At 40.8% G+C, this 18,392-nt stretch overlaps 3 protein-coding genes across 7 annotated transcripts; 1 reads left to right on the top strand and 2 right to left on the bottom strand.

Moving 5' to 3' along the window:
* Positions 1–246: 246 nt before the first annotated feature.
* On the bottom strand, positions 247–5,076 carry LOC136436783 (clathrin light chain B-like). 4 transcript variants are annotated; one of them, XM_066431059.1, is made up of 6 exons: positions 4,884–5,076; positions 3,343–3,437; positions 2,999–3,101; positions 2,721–2,832; positions 1,787–1,858; positions 247–978 (listed from the first exon to the last, which is right to left on the bottom strand). In XM_066431059.1, the coding sequence occupies exons 1-6, from the start codon at positions 5,044–5,046 to the stop codon at positions 807–809; spliced, it is 717 nt and encodes a 238-aa protein (XP_066287156.1). In that variant the 5' UTR covers positions 5,047–5,076; the 3' UTR covers positions 247–806. The 4 variants fall into 4 exon arrangements, with proteins under 4 accessions (XP_066287156.1, XP_066287155.1, XP_066287158.1 ...); XM_066431058.1 differs by having other exon boundaries at positions 3,343–3,476; positions 4,884–5,075; XM_066431061.1 differs by lacking the exon at positions 1,787–1,858 and having other exon boundaries at positions 4,884–5,074.
* A 1,279-nt stretch (positions 5,077–6,355) lies between these two features.
* LOC136436781 (small ribosomal subunit protein eS1-like) lies at positions 6,356–9,787 on the bottom strand. Its single transcript, XM_066431057.1, has 7 exons — positions 9,652–9,787; positions 9,364–9,467; positions 8,753–8,940; positions 8,367–8,492; positions 7,441–7,523; positions 6,945–7,054; positions 6,356–6,546 (listed from the first exon to the last, which is right to left on the bottom strand). The coding sequence occupies exons 1-7, from the start codon at positions 9,711–9,713 to the stop codon at positions 6,419–6,421; spliced, it is 801 nt and encodes a 266-aa protein (XP_066287154.1). The 5' UTR covers positions 9,714–9,787; the 3' UTR covers positions 6,356–6,418.
* A 206-nt stretch (positions 9,788–9,993) lies between these two features.
* LOC136436777 (apoptotic protease-activating factor 1-like) lies at positions 9,994–18,327 on the top strand. Of its 2 annotated transcripts, none has more exons than XM_066431046.1 (2): positions 9,994–10,085; positions 11,802–18,327. In XM_066431046.1, the coding sequence occupies exon 2, from the start codon at positions 11,850–11,852 to the stop codon at positions 15,666–15,668; it is 3,819 nt and encodes a 1,272-aa protein (XP_066287143.1). In that variant the 5' UTR covers positions 9,994–10,085; positions 11,802–11,849; the 3' UTR covers positions 15,669–18,327. The 2 variants fall into 2 exon arrangements, with proteins under 2 accessions (XP_066287143.1, XP_066287144.1); XM_066431047.1 differs by lacking the exon at positions 9,994–10,085 and adding an exon at positions 10,150–10,233.
* The last annotated feature ends 65 nt before the right edge of the window (positions 18,328–18,392 follow it).

Here is an 18,392-nt window from a genome sequence, read left to right as displayed (position 1 = left end):
CAGTTAAACCCGCCCAAGAAGACCACTCGAGAGTTGGGACGGTGTATAGACAGGATCCGTAATGCTCGTGACGGAGCTGTGTCATTTTGAGAAATCAGAAGTTGGTCACGATAGCCAGGTAGTAATTATGTAGAGATGGTCACTTGTACAGGATTAGTGTAAAACTAAAACCTGTCTCCAACCAAAAGTTATATTATTGTAGCTTAAAAATAACACCATTAAAACAAAAACAAACTTACAACCTCATGGGGTGGGAATGTACATTGCTTTATTATGCATTTTCACTATCACCTTTATTTTTAGTGTTACTAGACAGAGTTTCTCTCTACTTCATCACGATAGTTGCCTTTGTTTGTATATACTAAGTCAATCTATTGGTCACTACAGAGGATTGTTTGGCGCTAAGAGATGACATAGATTTTGGGCAGTATTGAACTTTCACATAAAAGGACAAAGTGAAACTGTAAAAAATAATTGCCTCAACAGAAAGGATATGTAGGAACATTCTAATTACAATATCCCCAGAATGTTACTGGTCAAGTGAATTTGCGATAAGACAAAAAAAGGAATTTTTACTTTCTAACAATCAAATTATTATTGCTCACAGGCTCTCTAGTATTTAGAATTTTCACCTTCTACCACACACACCATTTTTTTTCGGACTTTCTAGTAAAAACACTTCATTAGCACAATTACATGACACTAACTGGGATATACATATATGCGATAGATACTGATTTTCAAATGTGCTGCTATCTTCAGCATGTTCTACATGTATTTTCGTCACGAATGAGAGGCTATGTTTCTTAACGCTGCAGCCCTTCCTGCTTCAAGTGAAGAAGGATGGATCTCATGCGCCCTGTGTCCTTGCTGCCCTTAGAACTCTTAGGGTTGAAGTCGCACATGCGTGCCACACGTTCCCACTCCTGACCAGGGTTCGACTCAGCAACTTCCTCTCGGAAGGCTTCTTCTGCAGACCTGAATTCCACACAAAAAAATATGATCGTCAACTTTCATCTTCTTTTAGGTGGAAAGTTATGGACAGACAGACAATACCTACACAGATAACACAAGACTATGACAGAAGGAAAATGTATGATTTTGGCTAAAACAAGTTCTGAAAATAAAAAGTAAAACAATGTGAAGGCATGCTGAAAGAAGCAAAGAGGGGGGTTGAAAATATCCTGTGAACAAACACTGGAACAAATTAGTTTAAAACACTGTTGTAGTTACAAGTTACTAGAAAGAAAATGAAACAAATTACATAACATAGATTCCAACTAAAGGTACAAATACTTTACACATCTCACTGCATGTTTTACTTGAGATATCTAATAAAAATATTTACATACAAGAGAACATACAATTGTAGATCATTCAACAATTACAGTGAAAAAAATACTTCACAAACATCTTCACAAAGTTAATGTTCACTGTAACAGTCTTCACAATACTGTAACTACATTGGTTTCAGCACACCTTGTTTAGATACACAGTAACTTGACATCAAATAATTACAGAACATGCTTTACATTCAGTTCACAAGTCCATTCAAAAGTAACTAACAAGAGTAAAGATATGTCTGAACAACTACACACATGCACAGTAACAGCACTACAAGCAAGAAGCATGGCATGTACATGTATGTAAAACAACAATAATGTACAAGCACCCAAAAAAACAAATAAATAAACCTTTAGCCATAACAACAACTGTAAGCTACAGCGCTACAGTAGCGTCTGGCAGGCTACGTGTAGCTACTGAGCACGAACATAATCCCACATACGTGCGACTGCGGCGCGTGTGCGTCGCAAGAGCATCATCCTCCAGCTGCTTTAGCAGTTCCTTGTTTGCAACCCTTATCACCACGGCAACCACGAGACGGGCAAGAGAAAATAGGGGAGGGGACACACAAACATGCAGTTAGAACAGTGGAAGGTAGATGGAGCTGCAGTTAAAGAGGTGATGGTGGTTGTGTCGTGCAATGGTGCGGTTCACAGAACAGGTACACAGCAATGACAGGCAGTGCAATAATCGGCATGCAACAGGAAAATGCATTTATACAGTAGACTAGTAGGAAACAACCCAAACAAGTAGAAGGTGGTTGAACAGCATCCTTTCAAGTCTTCAAAATTCAACAACTAAAGAGGAACAAAAACATGACTTTGGACTTGCATATCAAAGCAAGAGACTTTGTGTGGAACAAACTATTCTCTTTCTTTTTGTGACGAAACTGTCTGACATAAAAGGATGCTGTCCAACCATAAGCAGAAAGAGAAATATTTTTGTAACAAAGACGGACTTAAGTTACTCCTAACAAAATCTTGCTTTACATCACCTAAAAAGTTACCACTTTAATTGATACTGTCACATTAGTTTACTAGTTTGGACCTAGCACATGTTACTCTTTACAATGGATGAATATCATTACAAATGTATCTGTAGCTGCCACAAGTATCTGTAGTTTGACCCATAGCTATCTAAAGGTACCCTGCAGTGCTGCAATGGTAGTGGCAGATTGGGTTATAAGCCCACCTATCAATCTTGATGTTACATTTGTAGAAATACAGGTACCGAACAGATAGCAATGTACCATGTCTCTTTGCTTTCAAAACAACTGAAACATGGTGCATTTCTACCATAGGTGTATTGTGTAAGTCCATCTGTAGTGTTGTTAGACAAGGATGTGTTTACAGACACATCAGGGGGAGGGGGGATACCTGTTGGAAGCCTTGGTTTTCTCCAGCTGTTCCTCCCTCTGTGCATACCACTTCCTCAGTTCATCCGCAGCCTCCTTCTTCCACTCTTCACGCAGTCGCTCTGCCTCAGCGTCTGTGTTCAAGACAAGTAACATTTTGACAAACGAACAGACCAGCCATGCATTAAAACTCAGCAGCTAGTAACATATACACCAACTAGAATCTTTAAATTGAATTGGGAAAGCTTTCATCCAATGCATATTTCATTTTTACACATCTGACATGAAAAGACTCTGTACCTTTCTTCTCCAGCATAGCCTTCTGCTCTTCTCTCCACTTGCGGATTTTTTCGGGTTCCTCTCGTCTGGGTGCCGGGGTGGGCACTGGGCCGTTACTCTGGGGCTGTTTAAAAGTGAGCAGATGACAAAACATAAGCATAATGACTTTCACTAGTTTCAGGTGCTGCAAAAAAAAAACATGCAGTTGCTAAACAGGTTTCATTTATCAGATTCAAATTACAGACACAGTAAATATTACAAACATTTTGATGTAGTCTTAAAAACAATCCCTGTTCTTCTATACATGCAGTAAAATACAGCAGAAACATCCTACAAATCGGATGTTCCTGTCTGGAAAACCTCACCCCTCCCTGGTCAACACCAAAGATGTCTCCGTTCTGCTGCTGACCCTGGTCCCCCTCCCAGTCTGCCGCCCCGCCACCGCTGTCTCCACCTCCACCTGATAGAAAGTCCAGGTTATCATCCATGGCACTTGGAACTAAAACAAAAAGAACAAAAGAAAGAAAGAAAAAAAATGAAACTCAATGAAAGCCAACATAAAATATTCATTATGGAATAATTCATGCAATGATCTAGTATTTCATCACAAATAGCTTGCACAGCGGTCTAAAATGCTGTGCTTTTCTGTTATACTCATATCCATGCTTTACTCTTCCATGCTTTAGAGGTTTTCCTGAAATACATGAAAGCATGCAGACTTGAATGAATTGTAAAAAGCGCAATAACAAACCAAGAACAAAAATAATTGCATCACAACGTCACTAATAAAACTATATAATCATACATTCCAACATTTATGAATATTACACTTCCTTACATAATAGCATGTCGTAACAACAGTCATGAACTTTTAAGCAGTACTAAACATGATACACACTGGCACATTTCTACAGTAAATCACATTGATTAAACTTTGAACACTCAAGAGGCATTACAATGAATGTTCCTGATATGACCTGATATAAGAGTCATTGTCAGTATAACGTTAATGACCTAATAGAATTTACTGATAATTAATGTTAACATCATATATATCATAGTTAACGTTATATACCACAATTATACTTTCAATATGCTACTTACACAGTTTGCATCAACTCAAAGTACAGAACAGGTGTGTTTTGCCACATGTTAAGCCATCAGTTATGCAAATCATTCAGATTCAGTTTACAAGGTTCTGCATCTTACAATCTGTTATGCTTAATGTTACAAACCTCAACATGGGTGATGGGGAATGTTTATACTACGGATGGTGTAACATATCATAAACTAAAGGGTTTAGACAATTGAAACATAAAATTTTGACAGGTTGAACAACACTGTGTAGTATAATCTTTTCATTTTCTTTTTGATGCAAATACATATACCAAATTAGCACCTCTTTCTTTACCACAAGTTACTACACAAATCAAATTTCCCATGGGTACAGGAATTTATCATATGCGAAAACCTCCTTGCGAAAACATAATAAAATAATGTCAGGTCTTTTTGAAATTGGACAAGTTTGAAATACATGTAGCTAGTCGATTGATTGATCTTTTTCCTACATCTGGGGTAGTTCGGTTTGTATGACTTGTATTTCCCTGATTTTAACCAAGGACCACCTTCACATCTTTGCTTCACATCGTGTAAGTCACATGATTTTCAACATTTGCATGCCGGAAGTGTCCAAATGGGAACGCTTTACCATTCGCGGGTGAATTTTGTACCTCTGTGGTCTACCCTAGATAAATCTAGAATAAAATCCTTCCTCATGTCAATCTATAAGCCACAATAAAATGGCGTTTGGTCAAAACGCTTGCGACCTCAGCGCAGTACAAACACCGGCACCCCCCTCCCCACGAGGCCGCTGCTACGTGTACCCGAACGGGGACGACCCTTTTACCTGGTGCAGGGGCCGCGGGGGTCTCCTCTTGTAAGCCCGCTACATCGTCATCTTCTAAACCTGCTAGTTCATCTTGCTCCCGGGCCAAGAAGGCGGCCGCGGGGTCCTCTTCTTGCTGCTGTTGTGCAGGCTGATCATCAAAATCACCGAGTCCGTCCGCCATCTTTGATAGTAATGAGGGCGTTGTTCGGGTATTTTCGGCAGTTCTCGGGTATCGTCGTCGTAAGCGATGACGTCATTATCCATGTGGGCAAGGAGAGTAATTTGCATACCAAGTCTGTCTCTACATTTAATACCGTATTTTACCACGTCTCTACCAGAGTACATGGGTTGCTGGAAAAGGTAGAAATTGGCCAAATAAACTGAATAACATGCAAACTCTAATCTATGGCTGGCTAGGTTCTCACATCGATAAAGTAAAGAGGGGAAAGTGTCTATGCTAAGTCCTTAAGTGTCTTTAAATGTATATATGTTACTGCAAATCCAGAGAACATAACTCTATTGTATGTGTGTGTATATATATTGAAGGGAAAAGGAATATTTCTGGTGATGTTCTGAGCTAGTCTGGCTAGGTATTTCCCTAATATTCAAGGCCAGCTGGTGACATAACGTTATTTCAATGTAGGTTCTTTGCTCTAATTAATTAAGGCCATGTTGATTTGATTATATGGATGGCATCATATGGGAACCCCAAAACTGACACGAGCGTGCAAATTTTGGCCCAAAAAAAGTTGTCTTCATTATAAAATCTACATGGTTAGGACAATGCAGGAAGGACGAACAAAACTAAACACACGAGTATGCATATGGTATACCGAAATATAGGTTCTTCATTTCCGGTATTTCAAAAGTTCTTCGTCGACTTTGGAATTGACTTTGCATTCTCCAACTTTAGTGTCCGTTTTCTGAAATGTTTGCATTTTATGGCATATAAATTCTCATTTTGCAGCTGCTTTTTACAATTTACAGTATGGCCAAAAACTTTATTTGGAAACAGACGAAAATCGATGCGCCCTCAGATGTCATCCATATAATCAAATCAACATGACCTTAGTGTGATATCTGAAAGTCAGTGCAGGTCAGGATAAGGTGGATGGAGCCCAGTATATGGGTCAACCATATTTCCCCACAGAAGTACGATCAGCTCACTTTTGTTGTGACCCGCTTTTTTTTACATGTACTATATGTAGATGAACACATCTCTGCATGACCAGGAATTACACGTTTTACATTAGGAAAACGGTCATACTGATAACCATCTTATCCCGATGAATCAGATATGCTAACAAACTACTGACTGACAGCACTGCAATCGTACTTGAAATACTGGTATCAATAACTGCTTTTCTGACAAGTGGTACCAATGCTATTCATGCCCCCTCTTTCCAATTATCCAATAACAACTAAATTGTACTTGTGCCACTAATTCCCTGCTCAATGAATTAGAACTCAAGTGAAAAACAACCACAAGATTTCAGTAGGTAATGTTTTTTTATTGTCTTTTATTTGGATCCATGGACTTGTTGAGATCCCATTTAGACGGCCTCTTGGATTGGTGGTTCGTAACCCTCTGGTCTGTCCACCTTCTCCCCTGTCTCTGTGGTGGCAACAGGCTTGGCCACGGCACCTGAGCCCTCTCCATGGAGCTCCATCAGCTTGCCAACTGTGGACATAGAAAAAAACATCAACAGGACTGAATGATAAAACAATATCAACTCAATCTAACGGTGATCAAAAATATCATTCAGGCACCACTTAAACAAACAAAAAAGTTTTAGCCCGAAGAAATATTTCTGTAGTCCATTTTATACATAGTAGTCTGCACTCAAATATAATTTCAGATACAGGTGTTGCTGATAGCAAACAATCTTGGCCATTTATTTTGACAGGGATTTCATGTGTTATCTCCAAGTAGATGTTGGGGTGGAAGATTGCAACATTTTCTGACTACCTGGCTTCTCTGACAGCTCTCCATTACTATCATCAATGTATAAAGAACTTACTTTGGAGGGTCAATTCAGACCATATATTATATCTAGGTTTGTTGAGAGCTGAACTCACCGTCAAACTTGGGCTTCTTGAGAACCTTGACCTTGCGGATGTACACGTCGTGAAGGGGGTAGATTCCCTGGCAGGCCTTCTCGATGTCCTTGCCTACACTGTCTGGTATACTGTAAGGCAAAAAAAAATAGAAGTCATACATGTGCTTCTGGAATATATAATACAGCTGTGCTTCCTATTTTATCTACTTTTTCAATATTGCATCCTTTATCATCTAAACAACACTTTTTAAGGCTTGAAAATGTCTCTCATATCTGAAGACTACAATCATATATTCAGGTACGCCCACTACGCTGTACTAATGTACTATGTATTTGAAGTGTGCACTAGCTAGGTTTCATTTTAAACATCATTTGACACAACCAAGGAGAGACATTTAAGTCTATGATGGAGGATAGGGTACAGTGGAGGACGCTTTCTGGACTAGTTTGAGCAGGAGCTCGACCAAAGGAAGTAACTTGGGGTAGACTTTGTGCAAAGACACGACTTAACTTACAGCTTGTTCACCACCTCCTTCAAGTCGTTGCTGGAGACTTCCCTGGTCATGATCTCAATCATCTTCTTACGGATGGCACGGATCTAAGGAACAAGAAGAAAAAAGTCTGTCTTATGTAGCTGCAAAATAATCTTCATGACTTGTGAGTGAGTAACTAGGAATGATACAATTATCTGACAAAACTGAGAGATAATATTATCTTTTTCTAAAGAGGGGAAGGGGAGCATAAAATTCTGATTGACTAGTGCTGCCGCCTTAGAACACCCCAATTTAACTTAAGGTCTCATTCATGAGTTTTTTCGCCCCATAGGATTACATGTTATAATACGTGTTTTACATGGGCGCGTTCGTAATGAAGATATAGAAAGTGTGCCAATGTTTTTCATTCCGTGTTGAGAACAGTTACCCTAGATTATGTAAAAAAATTGACAACATTTTCACTACACATAATCTCTTTTGATAGCAATTACAATCTGCACTTGGCTACACCCCCAAAAAGCCACTTTCCAGCTGTAAGCGCCGGACCGATTCACACACAATGCCCGGGCTGTGTACTTCCGACCTCGCGCGCGGCTGCCGAACTTTGCCTGCTAATTTCTTCAGTTACAAACAAGCTGTCATCAGTTTGACGCTTGATATCACCTGGGCTACAATGTAGCTTATAGGGAATTTCCCACCGATATAGACACACGTTCATGCAGCCGTTCAATTTTTGGGCCACGGATTCTTTTACTAATTTAGGGTACCCACTCGGAGTAATACAGAAATGAGACCTTAAAATTCTCTTTAAAAAACTCCACACCAGAAGGGGGGAAATCCATGCTCTTTATTCACTCCCTTGCAAAACCACCATGTGACTTTTTCTAGAAAAAACCCTGAATGTCCTTTTTTTTTAGTTAAGTTTTTTTGAATGCATCCAGACTTACCTGGGCGTGCTGGGCATAAGCTGTCTTCTTGATCTGGTTCTGACGCTTCTTGGTGAAGCCAATGCAAAAGAGACGCAGCAGGTAGCCGTCTGTCGTCCTCACATCAACATTGGCCTCGATAAGAGTCTACAGTGAAGTAAAGCAGATAAAAGTTGCACCTTAAAAAATGGCATTGAAGTGTTTGCATAATGTTATCAACATAAAAATCATGCATTCCCTTATAATATAACCCTACAAGATACTGCAGACCCATTGAAATTAAGCGACTTTGTGTGATTTCTTAGGTCTAAATCTTTAACTGAATGCAACATTGTTACTGTTGTACAACTTGTACTTAGCGTTATTGTTAAACAATGTAAGACATTTAATTCAATTCAGAATCCTACCTGCCACTTCTTGACCATTGACCTGAGCTTGTCCGTAGTGAGGTTCATGCCGTGGAAGTTGGTCAGGCAGTTGCGGCCCTGGACCTCCTCCACAACCAACTTGAACTTGCGGAACGCCACCTCGTCGTTCTGGAGGTCAGCCAAGGAAACCTCAAACACACGGTTCTTCAGACCCTCAGATGCGATCTCTGAATGAAGGATTATGCAATTATCATACATGTATGATGTATATTCAATTTCAACTAATAATTACACAATAACAAAGAGCAGCTGTGCATATATTCAGAAAAAGGCAAATATTTGCATAGTTTACAACTTATGTAAAAGACTATTACCGTAATGTTCACTTTCTGTTATAATTTTAAAGGTCTACTCATCATAATTATTTACAACAAACACAAATACACACACAAACACATGAAACACACAAACATAGAAATCGAGACAGATCTCAGTTATTCATCAGAACTCAACTGTCAGATCTCTGACATCCTTCGAGTTCATAAATTTATAAGCAACACAACTGAGAAACTTTCTAGAGCAAGTTGAGGAGGGGCACGGTGGGACAGACAGCATGATCTCCATACGACTATAATATATCCCGAGCTTACTTGTTCCGGTGGTCTTGGTGACCAAAGTCTTGCCAATCTGGCGGATGTTGAACATCGCTGGTGCCTTGACATCGTACCAGTCCTTCTTTGTGAAAGGATCGACACTGAAAAGCACGCGAAAAGGTTAGACCTACTGAAAGGTACCGAAGTGCCAACTCGAAACCACAGGGTAAGCTCTCATTATTATCAAGCTAACATCTAACGCATCCAAAGCCATATGAAAGAGAAACTTATTCCACATGAAGTACAGTATCTATCGCACAGATCTAGATGTCTCTTTCGTCTTACATCTTCTTCTTGGCACCCTTCTTGCCTCCTTTCGTGAGACGTTTATTCTTGCCCACCGCCATTTTGGGGGTTTCGTGAAAGAGGAAGAGGCATGGCGCAGGGCATTGTGGGAAAACTCACAGAGATCGCATTAAAAGTGTAAAAAATCGTCGATTTAAACACATGCAGCAAGATATTAGGTAACAGCACAACAAATCTGTACAAAAATATTATCTAACTTAATTGAATTAAAAGTAAAGGGCATTTAAGTTTCAAATTATAAGGATCATTATTGATAGCGCCAGACGCTGCTATCGTTCCGTTGCGGTACGACCCCTGACCTAGAAGTTGTTGATCAAGACTATGTCATCATACCTTGAGTAGAGTGAGCAAACATGATACAATTTCCGCTGTAGAATTCCCCCCCGAATCAGCGCCAAACGTCACTAAAACAGGTATGTGTGTTCAATCCTTACATCTATAAATTGCGTATGACATCACAGGCGAAGGACCAGCTGTTGGCATTGCTAATATTTTGTTAGATGTCTTGAGGAAGTTGAACACGTCTCCGGACTATGTTCCAGAATATTTGTCTGTTCCAGGGTACGTTAGTTAATAGATTCAGGTATATGTACTTTTGTGTTATGTTTTTGTTGCATAGCCTATTCTGTTATCCTTGTCAGTCAAGATTAATCAGGTGTTTTCCCGCCGTTAAGCCTAAAACGACTACTTACTTTTGTGTGCGCTTCAAGGCCATAAAAATCAGCTGTGTACAGTCACTTGTAAATAATCTAACGTTACACCAAAAATATCTAAATGGACTGGTTGGGCTAGTTTAAACGACAGACCGGACAGGTCTTTACTCCCTTCAACCATGACGACATGCCTGTTGCCTGACATTAAGGATTTAGCTCCAACCTCCTTGCCCCTACATGGCCTTGACAAGTGCATCTTTATTCTCCCCACCTGTCTGCAAATGTAGTTCAGGGACAGGAAATTTAGTGGTCAGATTTAGAAAAAAGAAAGTTTCCTATCACAAAGCATTAAGATGTGAAAGTTTTGCTTAACTTTACTAGTTCGGGTTTTGTAAGTAACCATGTCCAACATGTCTGGACTAGCCCTAATACTGTAGCTGGTGTTTCCTTTGAAAATGAAAGCACTCAAAACACTCAAGACATTTATACCACAACTCATCCTAAATGCAACACTTGTCCCTTGAATTGTCTTAACTACCATTTTAATTCCCAATTCATTAATCCATTAGAAATGAATGATTAACATAATTGCTTAATTGTTTCTAGGTTGTCTTGAAAAGATTTGTATGCAAAACCAGTGCTAGACCTTATGACAACATGGGTCTGCTTAATGTTTGCAGAGCAGCCATAAGCAGGGTCATGCTTTCTTGGTATTCCCACAGGAAGTACATGATTTAGCAGAAATGTTGTGTCATGAAGGATTTCAGGCCAGTGAGTTTTGGCAAACATGCTGCTATCTACCTTTTCTTGTATACGGATTACTAAATGCAAGCTGAGAAGCAACCAGTTCCAAACATTCCTGTGAATTGGATGTTTTGTGTTATAGATAATCCAGTTGGAACGTTTAGGATTGGTTTCTTAGGATTTTGTCAACAATAGCAGGTGCATGACAAAGCAGTTGAAAGAGATAGCAAGAGCTTGATATTATTGTAATTATTTCTTTGAGGGATGGTTAACCCAGTTACAGTACATAAAGGGCAATCTTATCATCTAATATTTCACGCAATGTTTTTATATTGTAACCTTTGTATTGTCATGTTGATTTTTTCAATAAATGAGATATATACTGTAGCTGTCACAAATTAAGTGAGTGAAAGAAACCATAGTGTGGATAGGATTTTGATAATACAGGGGATAGGGTGTAGCCATTTCCAATTATGTGGAAATGAAAATCTATTTTCAAAGTCATACTACAATTTTCTTTATAATGTCTTTGTAAAAGTACCAACATGGCAATGGATTTTGACATTTTGTATTGATCATTCTTGAAATTGCTTGCAGTATTCGTCCAATGGAAATTCTATATCACAATACTATCAGTGGGAATTTGATGATATACTGATGTGCATAGATACGTACTATATACAATTTAGATAGACAACAAAATATACTTAGATTTTGTTCCTTCATTTTCAGATTGCTGACTCATACGACCTTTGGCCAGTGCCTGTGACACCAGCAAACATGGACGAGCGAGCGCGCAGCAGCCTGCTGGTGAATCGGGTGTCAATCATTAAGGACCTGAAAGTGCAACACGTCGTCAACCCCCTTCTCAGTGCCAAGGTCCTGACTATGGACGATGAGGAAGAAATCCTTGCAGAAACTACATCCAAAAAACGTGCAGCAAAACTCCTAGACATCCTCCCTTCTCGTGGGAACCTCGCTTTCATTTCTTTCTACAAGTCACTCCAGGATCAGTACTCACACCTGGCTGAACTCTTAGCAAAAGATCTCCCCACTAGCGATAGGGTTGAAAAGATTCAAAATGGGGGGAAACGTAAGATGAGCACCATCGATGTAGAGACAGTGTTGGTTGAAGGAGGGGTGCCACCCAGGCCCCGTGTGTTCATCAAAAGGCCGGCGCAGTCGCAGCAAATCCGTAATGCTCTTCAGCAGCTGAAAGACGAGCCAGGATGGGTGGTCGTGCACGGTATGGGGGGTTCTGGGAAGTCAGTTCTAGCAGCAGAAGTAGTGAGAGACCAAGAGCTTTTAGAAGAATGCTTCCCAGGAGGCGTTTTCTGGGTGTCCATAGGACAGGTAGATAAACCAATGCTGCTGATGAAGATGCAAAACTTATGTTCGCTGTTAGATAAGGAGCATCAAGCTCCGCCTCGAAATGCAGAAGAAGCCAAAGACAGGCTGCGGCTTCTTTTCACCCACCAACATCCAAGGGCCCTACTGATCCTAGACGACGTGTGGACAGCCAGGGATGCCAAGATGTTTGACGTTCGCTGTCGCACGATGGTCACCACCAGGGACTCCAGCGTCACAGATGCAGTGAGAGGAAACATAAGCATGGTCCCCATCAAAGAAGGCTTCAGCAAGGAGCAGTCAGACGAGGTCCTGGCCACGTGGACAGAGACCAAAGTGTCCGACCTCCCGCCAGAAGCTGGCCAGATCTATACAGAGTGTGGGGGTCACCCCCTGGCAATCTGCATGATAGGTGCTCTGCTGAAGGACCACCCCAACAGATGGCAGTATTACCTGAAACATCTACAGAACAGGAAGATGAGCAAGTTTAAGAAGACACTCCCCTACGAGTACCAGTCCCTCGCTGAAGCCATCGCCATCAGTGTCGACCATCTTGACGCAGAAATCCGTGATCTGTACCAACAGTTTGCCGTGTTCGACAATGACACCTTGGTTCCTACTCAGGTACTCAGCATTCTATGGGCTGAAGAGATGGAATTTGTAGAGGACACAATGGATGAACTGTGTAAAAAATCTCTAGCCTTTCAAAGTTGGGACGAGAAGCAAAAAACGTTTGTGTACTCTGTACACGACCTTCAGTTGGACTATCTGAAAGAGCAGTGTGACGACATGCAGTCTCTACATGCAACACTAGTCAGCAGGTATGAGAAAGTCTGCAAAGGGGAGTTCCACACTCTACAGGATGATGGGTATATCCACTGGCACATGGAGGATCACCTGGCAGCATCAGGCAGGGTCAGTGACCTTTGTAGCATCCTGTCTAGCCTGGATTGGGTAGGGTCAAAGGTCAAAATCACAGGTCCATCCTTCCTTGTTGAACAGTACGTTAAGCATGGGAAAATTCTCTGTCAGAACCGTGGACAGCAACTGCGAGACTTTGAGAGCTTCCTTCGCACCAACCTACACCGGTTCTTTGAAGACCCCTTCCCCGACATTGTCCAGCTCGGGTTAAGCCAGTACAGCCAGTCTGAGGTGTACAAGCAAGCCCTCTCACGTGCCACCCAGAAGGACAACTACTACTTTGTTTGGAGTGGGAAGGACACAGTGAAAGATCCCACCCAGCTGACTGTGAAGGTCCACATTGGCGGCGTGCACTTTGCCAAGTTCTCGCCAGACGGTAACCAGGTGGCCTCTTGTGGGGAGGACTGCAGTATCAAAGTATGGGATGCCCACACAGGACAGGTGCAGCTGACCTTAGAGGGCCACAGAGATGTGGTGTACTGCTGTGGATTTTCCCCCGACGGGGCCACCATAGTGTCCTGCGCTGCAGATCGATTGATCCACGTGTGGAATGCTGCTACCGGCAAGTTAATGCACACGTTTCATGCTTTCAAACGCGTCACGCCCTGTGGAACGCCGACACGTACACCCTCCTTTGGTTCTGGCAGACGCAGGCTTGTTGACCCGCCACTGTTGCCCCGATCGCGAGACCCGAGCCCCACTTCGATGTTCCCCGTGTTTTCTGTCAAGTATTCTCCGGACGGCACCAAGCTGGTATGCTGCTCGGGGGAGGGTTTGGTGAAGATTCTGGACAGCATTAGTGGTGCAGAACTCCACACATTCACAGCTCACACAGACTCAGTCAGATGCTGTGACATCTCCACAGATGGAAGCCTTGTTGTTTCAGCTTCCACAGACGGCACAGCTGTAGTGTGGAACACAAAATCAGCCGAACAGATAACAACTTACAACGAACACAACAGATCAGCTTTAACGGCATGCAGCTTTAAGCCTGAGAGTCACGTGGTGGCGTCAAGTGCTGAATACCAGATTCACGTGTGGGAAGCAACGACAGCAGAAAAGTTAGGAATCTGTAAAGCCCACAAATCAACCTTCATTCAGCACTGCTGTTTCTCCCCTGATGGTAGCCTCATAGCTGGCGGCTTGTCAAACTTCTCCATTCACTTGTGGGATGCAGAGAGCATGGAGTGTGTAGCCATGCACTACGGTCACACCATGTGGGTATACTGTGTTGCCTTCTCTCCAAATGGAAAGCAACTGCTGTCATCATCTGAAGATGAAAAAGTCATCCTCTGGGACGTTGAGGATGCAAAAAGAATTGACTACATGGGCTTGAAACGCGACTTTGATGTGAACTTTGACGCGGATCCATTCGTGATTGTAGCCCCAGATAACAACGACACGCTTCGTGTGATGAAGGGAAACCAGGCTGAAGTATTGCACCAGTCTGACGTTTCTTTCGCAAAGTCGCGGATCAGGGCATGCTGCATTTGCCCCAGTGGAGACAAGGTGGCATACGGCTGTGAGGACGGAGTCGTCAAGCTTCTCCACTTCACACCAACAGGAATGAAGTCACGTGAGCTGGTAGGCCACAACGAAGCAGTGAGGTGCTGCATCTTTTCCCGAGACGGCCGAGTCCTGATCACAGGAGGCGACGACAGTAAGGTCCTGATCTGGGAACTACAGAACAAGACTTCCATCGAGTGTGTTGGGCACAGGGATTCAGTCAGGCACCTCAAAGTCTTCAGCCCAAAGCGTAAGAAATTCCTGACTGCATCCTATGACGGGAGCATCAAGGTCTGGGACATGATGTGGGGCATGCTGGAATTCTCTTGCGAAGATGAAAATGAACAGTGGGTGCTATCGTGTGACCTGTCACCCGACGAGTCAAAGATAGCATCCACATCTGTTGATCGCGTTGTCCGCATCTGGGACGCGAAAGATGGAGCACTGTTGCGTAAGTTCACGGGACATGTGGACTGCATCCGCAGCTGTGCCTTCACCCTGGACAGTTCAATCTTGGCAACCGGCGATGACGAGGGTTATGTGAAGGTTTGGGACGTGGAAAAGGGGGAAGAAATCAGCACCTGTGATCACCATTCTGGGGGTGGAGTGTGGGTGAGAGGCCTGCAGTTCTCCAGCGATGGAAAACAGCTAGTTTCTGCAGCCAACAACGTGAAGTGGTGGACGGTAGAGGGAGAACTGCTGCAGACATTCCACATCAAGGGCAGCTTCGTGAAATCTCTGCAGGCATCCAAAGACTTCAAAACATTTGTGACTATCGACAGCTCAGGCTTCCTGTACATCCTGAACTTGGTAGAGAAAAAGTGAGGCAACTTTTAAACAGCACAGAACTCTTCAGCTCACTGTTTTGTAAAACAGCCATCTCGTTAAGCCTTCTCTTTGCTAAGGTACAATTTTGTAAACAAAAGAAATTTGATTTTTTAACTATGTCAGGCCTCAAATTACACACAAATGTAAGTATTTTTGCAATATGTAATTCATTTGTTCTTTTAGCTTGTCAACTTGCTTCATTATGTGTATTTTCTTTTGATTTTTTAAATTCTTTTCTGAGCCCTGTATGACAAACCCTTAGCAAGGAGAAGGCTAAACAAAGACTACCCAATGAACAAAAGTACAAAACCAGCTGTTAGTAGACTGGACAAGTAACTGGAGATACTTAGACCCAAACACCAGAATCTGGACAGGAAAGATAAAAATGTTATTTTACAGTGAAATGAAACATGTAACCAAGACTATCCACATGATATACTTAACTGTTGTAGTCCCTTTACATTCACATGGGACATGTGGCTATAAACTTTTTATATTCAATATAGCTTTGTCATACTAACCCAGTGCACACCATATTTTACCACAAATTGCCTTAAATTCATTCCATTTATGGCATTTCCATTTTATGTCAGGATCAAAAGAATGGATGCCTGTACATCTTTCATTCCATTATGACATGTAATTATATCATTCATAAATCATTCTTGCCATTTTCATTTGTTTGTGCATGTATATGTAATGTATTTGCTCCATAATCCAAAAAAAATCAAGGGCTGTTTGAAAAGATTTATCAATTTTTTACTATCATTCTTATGCCTGGTAACGATGGCACAAGAGGTCTTGGACAGCTTCCATACAAATTCAATGTTCAAATGATCATGGTATCAGACATGTTTTTTCCTAAAAACTCAAAAATACTTTTGCATTGCCATTCTTGTTTGTGGAAAGGTGATGATATCATAGTGATAAGGATTAGGTTTGGCAAACTGGGCTGAATACCAGGAACTAAAATGTGTACAACTTATTGATGCTTCCATATGATGGATTGTATTGTAGCTGTTCTACATGAATATCATACATGTTCTTTACACACATGTGTACATTCAGAGAATCTTTGTAAAAGAAGTGTGAAAGCCTGTAATTGTGCATTGTGGCAAATTTCACTACTGCCATTGTGCAGAATGTAAAGCTAGAGTTACCTACTACATGTACTTTGCCTTATGTAAAATCATTGAATTTAATGTGACTTTATTCATGAACTGTTTGTTGCTGACTGTTGGCCTTATAAATGTGAACACTGTAAGAAGTCAGATGCTGCAAAACTTTTCTATATTAATTTCTTGTGGGTTAGATGAACGTTTGTACTTTAAGAAGTTGTGTACAATCTAATGTGTCTTCTAACAAGTTTGTAAGTTGCATGGTGTTTCAAAGATGTCAACAAGAGCTCAAAGTTGTAGTTATTGCAATGTTATTTACAATGCTGCATGATATGTTTAGATGTAGAGGGCATGGAACAAACACAACAAACTTGCCTTCAGTAGGATATGAATATGATATAAATACATGTATTTTAGTGAGGTACAATTGTCAGTGTACTGTTTGCACCTATGCAATGCTAGATTTTTATGATCTGTATTACATTGATATTTAACAGCATATGCATAAAAGGGTTGAAAAATTCTTGGGAATCGGCACGTTAGCCTGCAAGAAAATTCCATATACATGTAGATGTGTATCATTTCTGATGCAGTAATCTTTAAAACCATGTTCACTTTCACCATGTTAACATTTAGATCAAGAAAAATGTTGATTTTTTTTTACATGACTTGGTTTGTCTCACTTTGAAGTTTGTATGCTGAAATATTCCTGTTCTGTGGTTTGAGAAAACTTCCTAGTATGTGATAGGGTAACATAATACCTTAAGAAACTTTGAGAAGCAGTAAATAATTGTGTCTTATGTAAAGTGATCTGTAAGTCAGTGTACATGTAAACTTGGCAAGTACAATCGGCAGCATGTAGTGTAGGCTACAAGTGATATAAAGTGCTCAACCATTGTTAGAAACTATGCTACTCCTGAAAGTGATGCTGACAGAAATGTGTAAATTTGAATTAGCTGCTTATAATATAAGTTTTTTTATTTTAATTGAAACCGCACTTCAGTTACTGCTGACTTGGTATTTTATGAAATTACATGTGACAGTTGAAATAGGGAAGTCTTATTTGCAATTTTATTACAACATTATCTCATAGCAAGCTATGCTTCCTCCAAAAGAATCATTCTGACATATATATTGTTTTCATACACAACTTTCTCAAATCAGATGCCACATAAGTGCTAGTGATTCAGTGATTATGTTATTTCACATTGAATTATAGACCTACCATATTTTAAGTCACTCTTTAATTTTCTCAGCAGATTTTACACATATCTCAATGCTGGATCATTTTCATGAATTACTAAGTCATAGATAGATTGTTTAAAGTCGTAGGTAGTTTCAAATGCTGGTGGTGAAGTTAAAGTTGCAATGTGACTCAATGTATGAGTATGTATGGTGGAGGGAATGTTTGTATCACTTATTTACACGTATGAATTGAAATTTTATACAGCAAATGTAGATGTCCAATATCTGCATGTTTCTGCTATCCAATTGAAAGGCAATGGATATTGATTAAAATGTGCACATTGTTGAGGAAATCTCTGCTACCCGTTTTTATTTAATTTGTCATGTTTTCTGAGTGTCTTCAGTATGTCAAAGGTTT

This window comes from Branchiostoma lanceolatum, chromosome 6 (assembly GCF_035083965.1).
Source record: "Branchiostoma lanceolatum isolate klBraLanc5 chromosome 6, klBraLanc5.hap2, whole genome shotgun sequence".
Lineage (NCBI taxonomy): Eukaryota > Metazoa > Chordata > Leptocardii > Amphioxiformes > Branchiostomatidae > Branchiostoma > Branchiostoma lanceolatum.
This window is presented reverse-complemented; position numbering and strand designations above follow the sequence as displayed.

Bases quoted from the DNA above. Each gene is read 5' to 3' on its own strand.
- LOC136436781 (XM_066431057.1), bottom strand. From the start codon at position 9,713: ATGGCGGTGGGCAAGAATAAACGTCTCACGAAAGGAGGCAAGAAGGGT. The intron at 7,524-8,366 runs GTAAGTCTGGAT...CTTGTTCCTTAG, and splicing joins CTTATGCCCAGCACGCCCAG to ATCCGTGCCATCCGTAAGAA. The intron at 7,055-7,440 runs GTAAGTTAAGTC...TTTGCCTTACAG, and splicing joins AAGGAGGTGGTGAACAAGCT to TATACCAGACAGTGTAGGCA.
- LOC136436777 (XM_066431046.1), top strand. From the start codon at position 11,850: ATGGACGAGCGAGCGCGCAGCAGCCTGCTGGTGAATCGGGTGTCAATC.
- LOC136436783 (XM_066431058.1), bottom strand. From the start codon at position 5,046: ATGGCGGACGGACTCGGTGATTTTGATGATCAGCCTGCACAACAGCAG. The intron at 3,102-3,342 runs GTGAGGTTTTCC...ACTTTTAAACAG, and splicing joins TTGGTGTTGACCAGGGAGGG to CCCCAGAGTAACGGCCCAGT. The intron at 979-1,786 runs GTATGTGGGATT...TGTGGAATTCAG, and splicing joins CACACGCGCCGCAGTCGCAC to GTCTGCAGAAGAAGCCTTCC.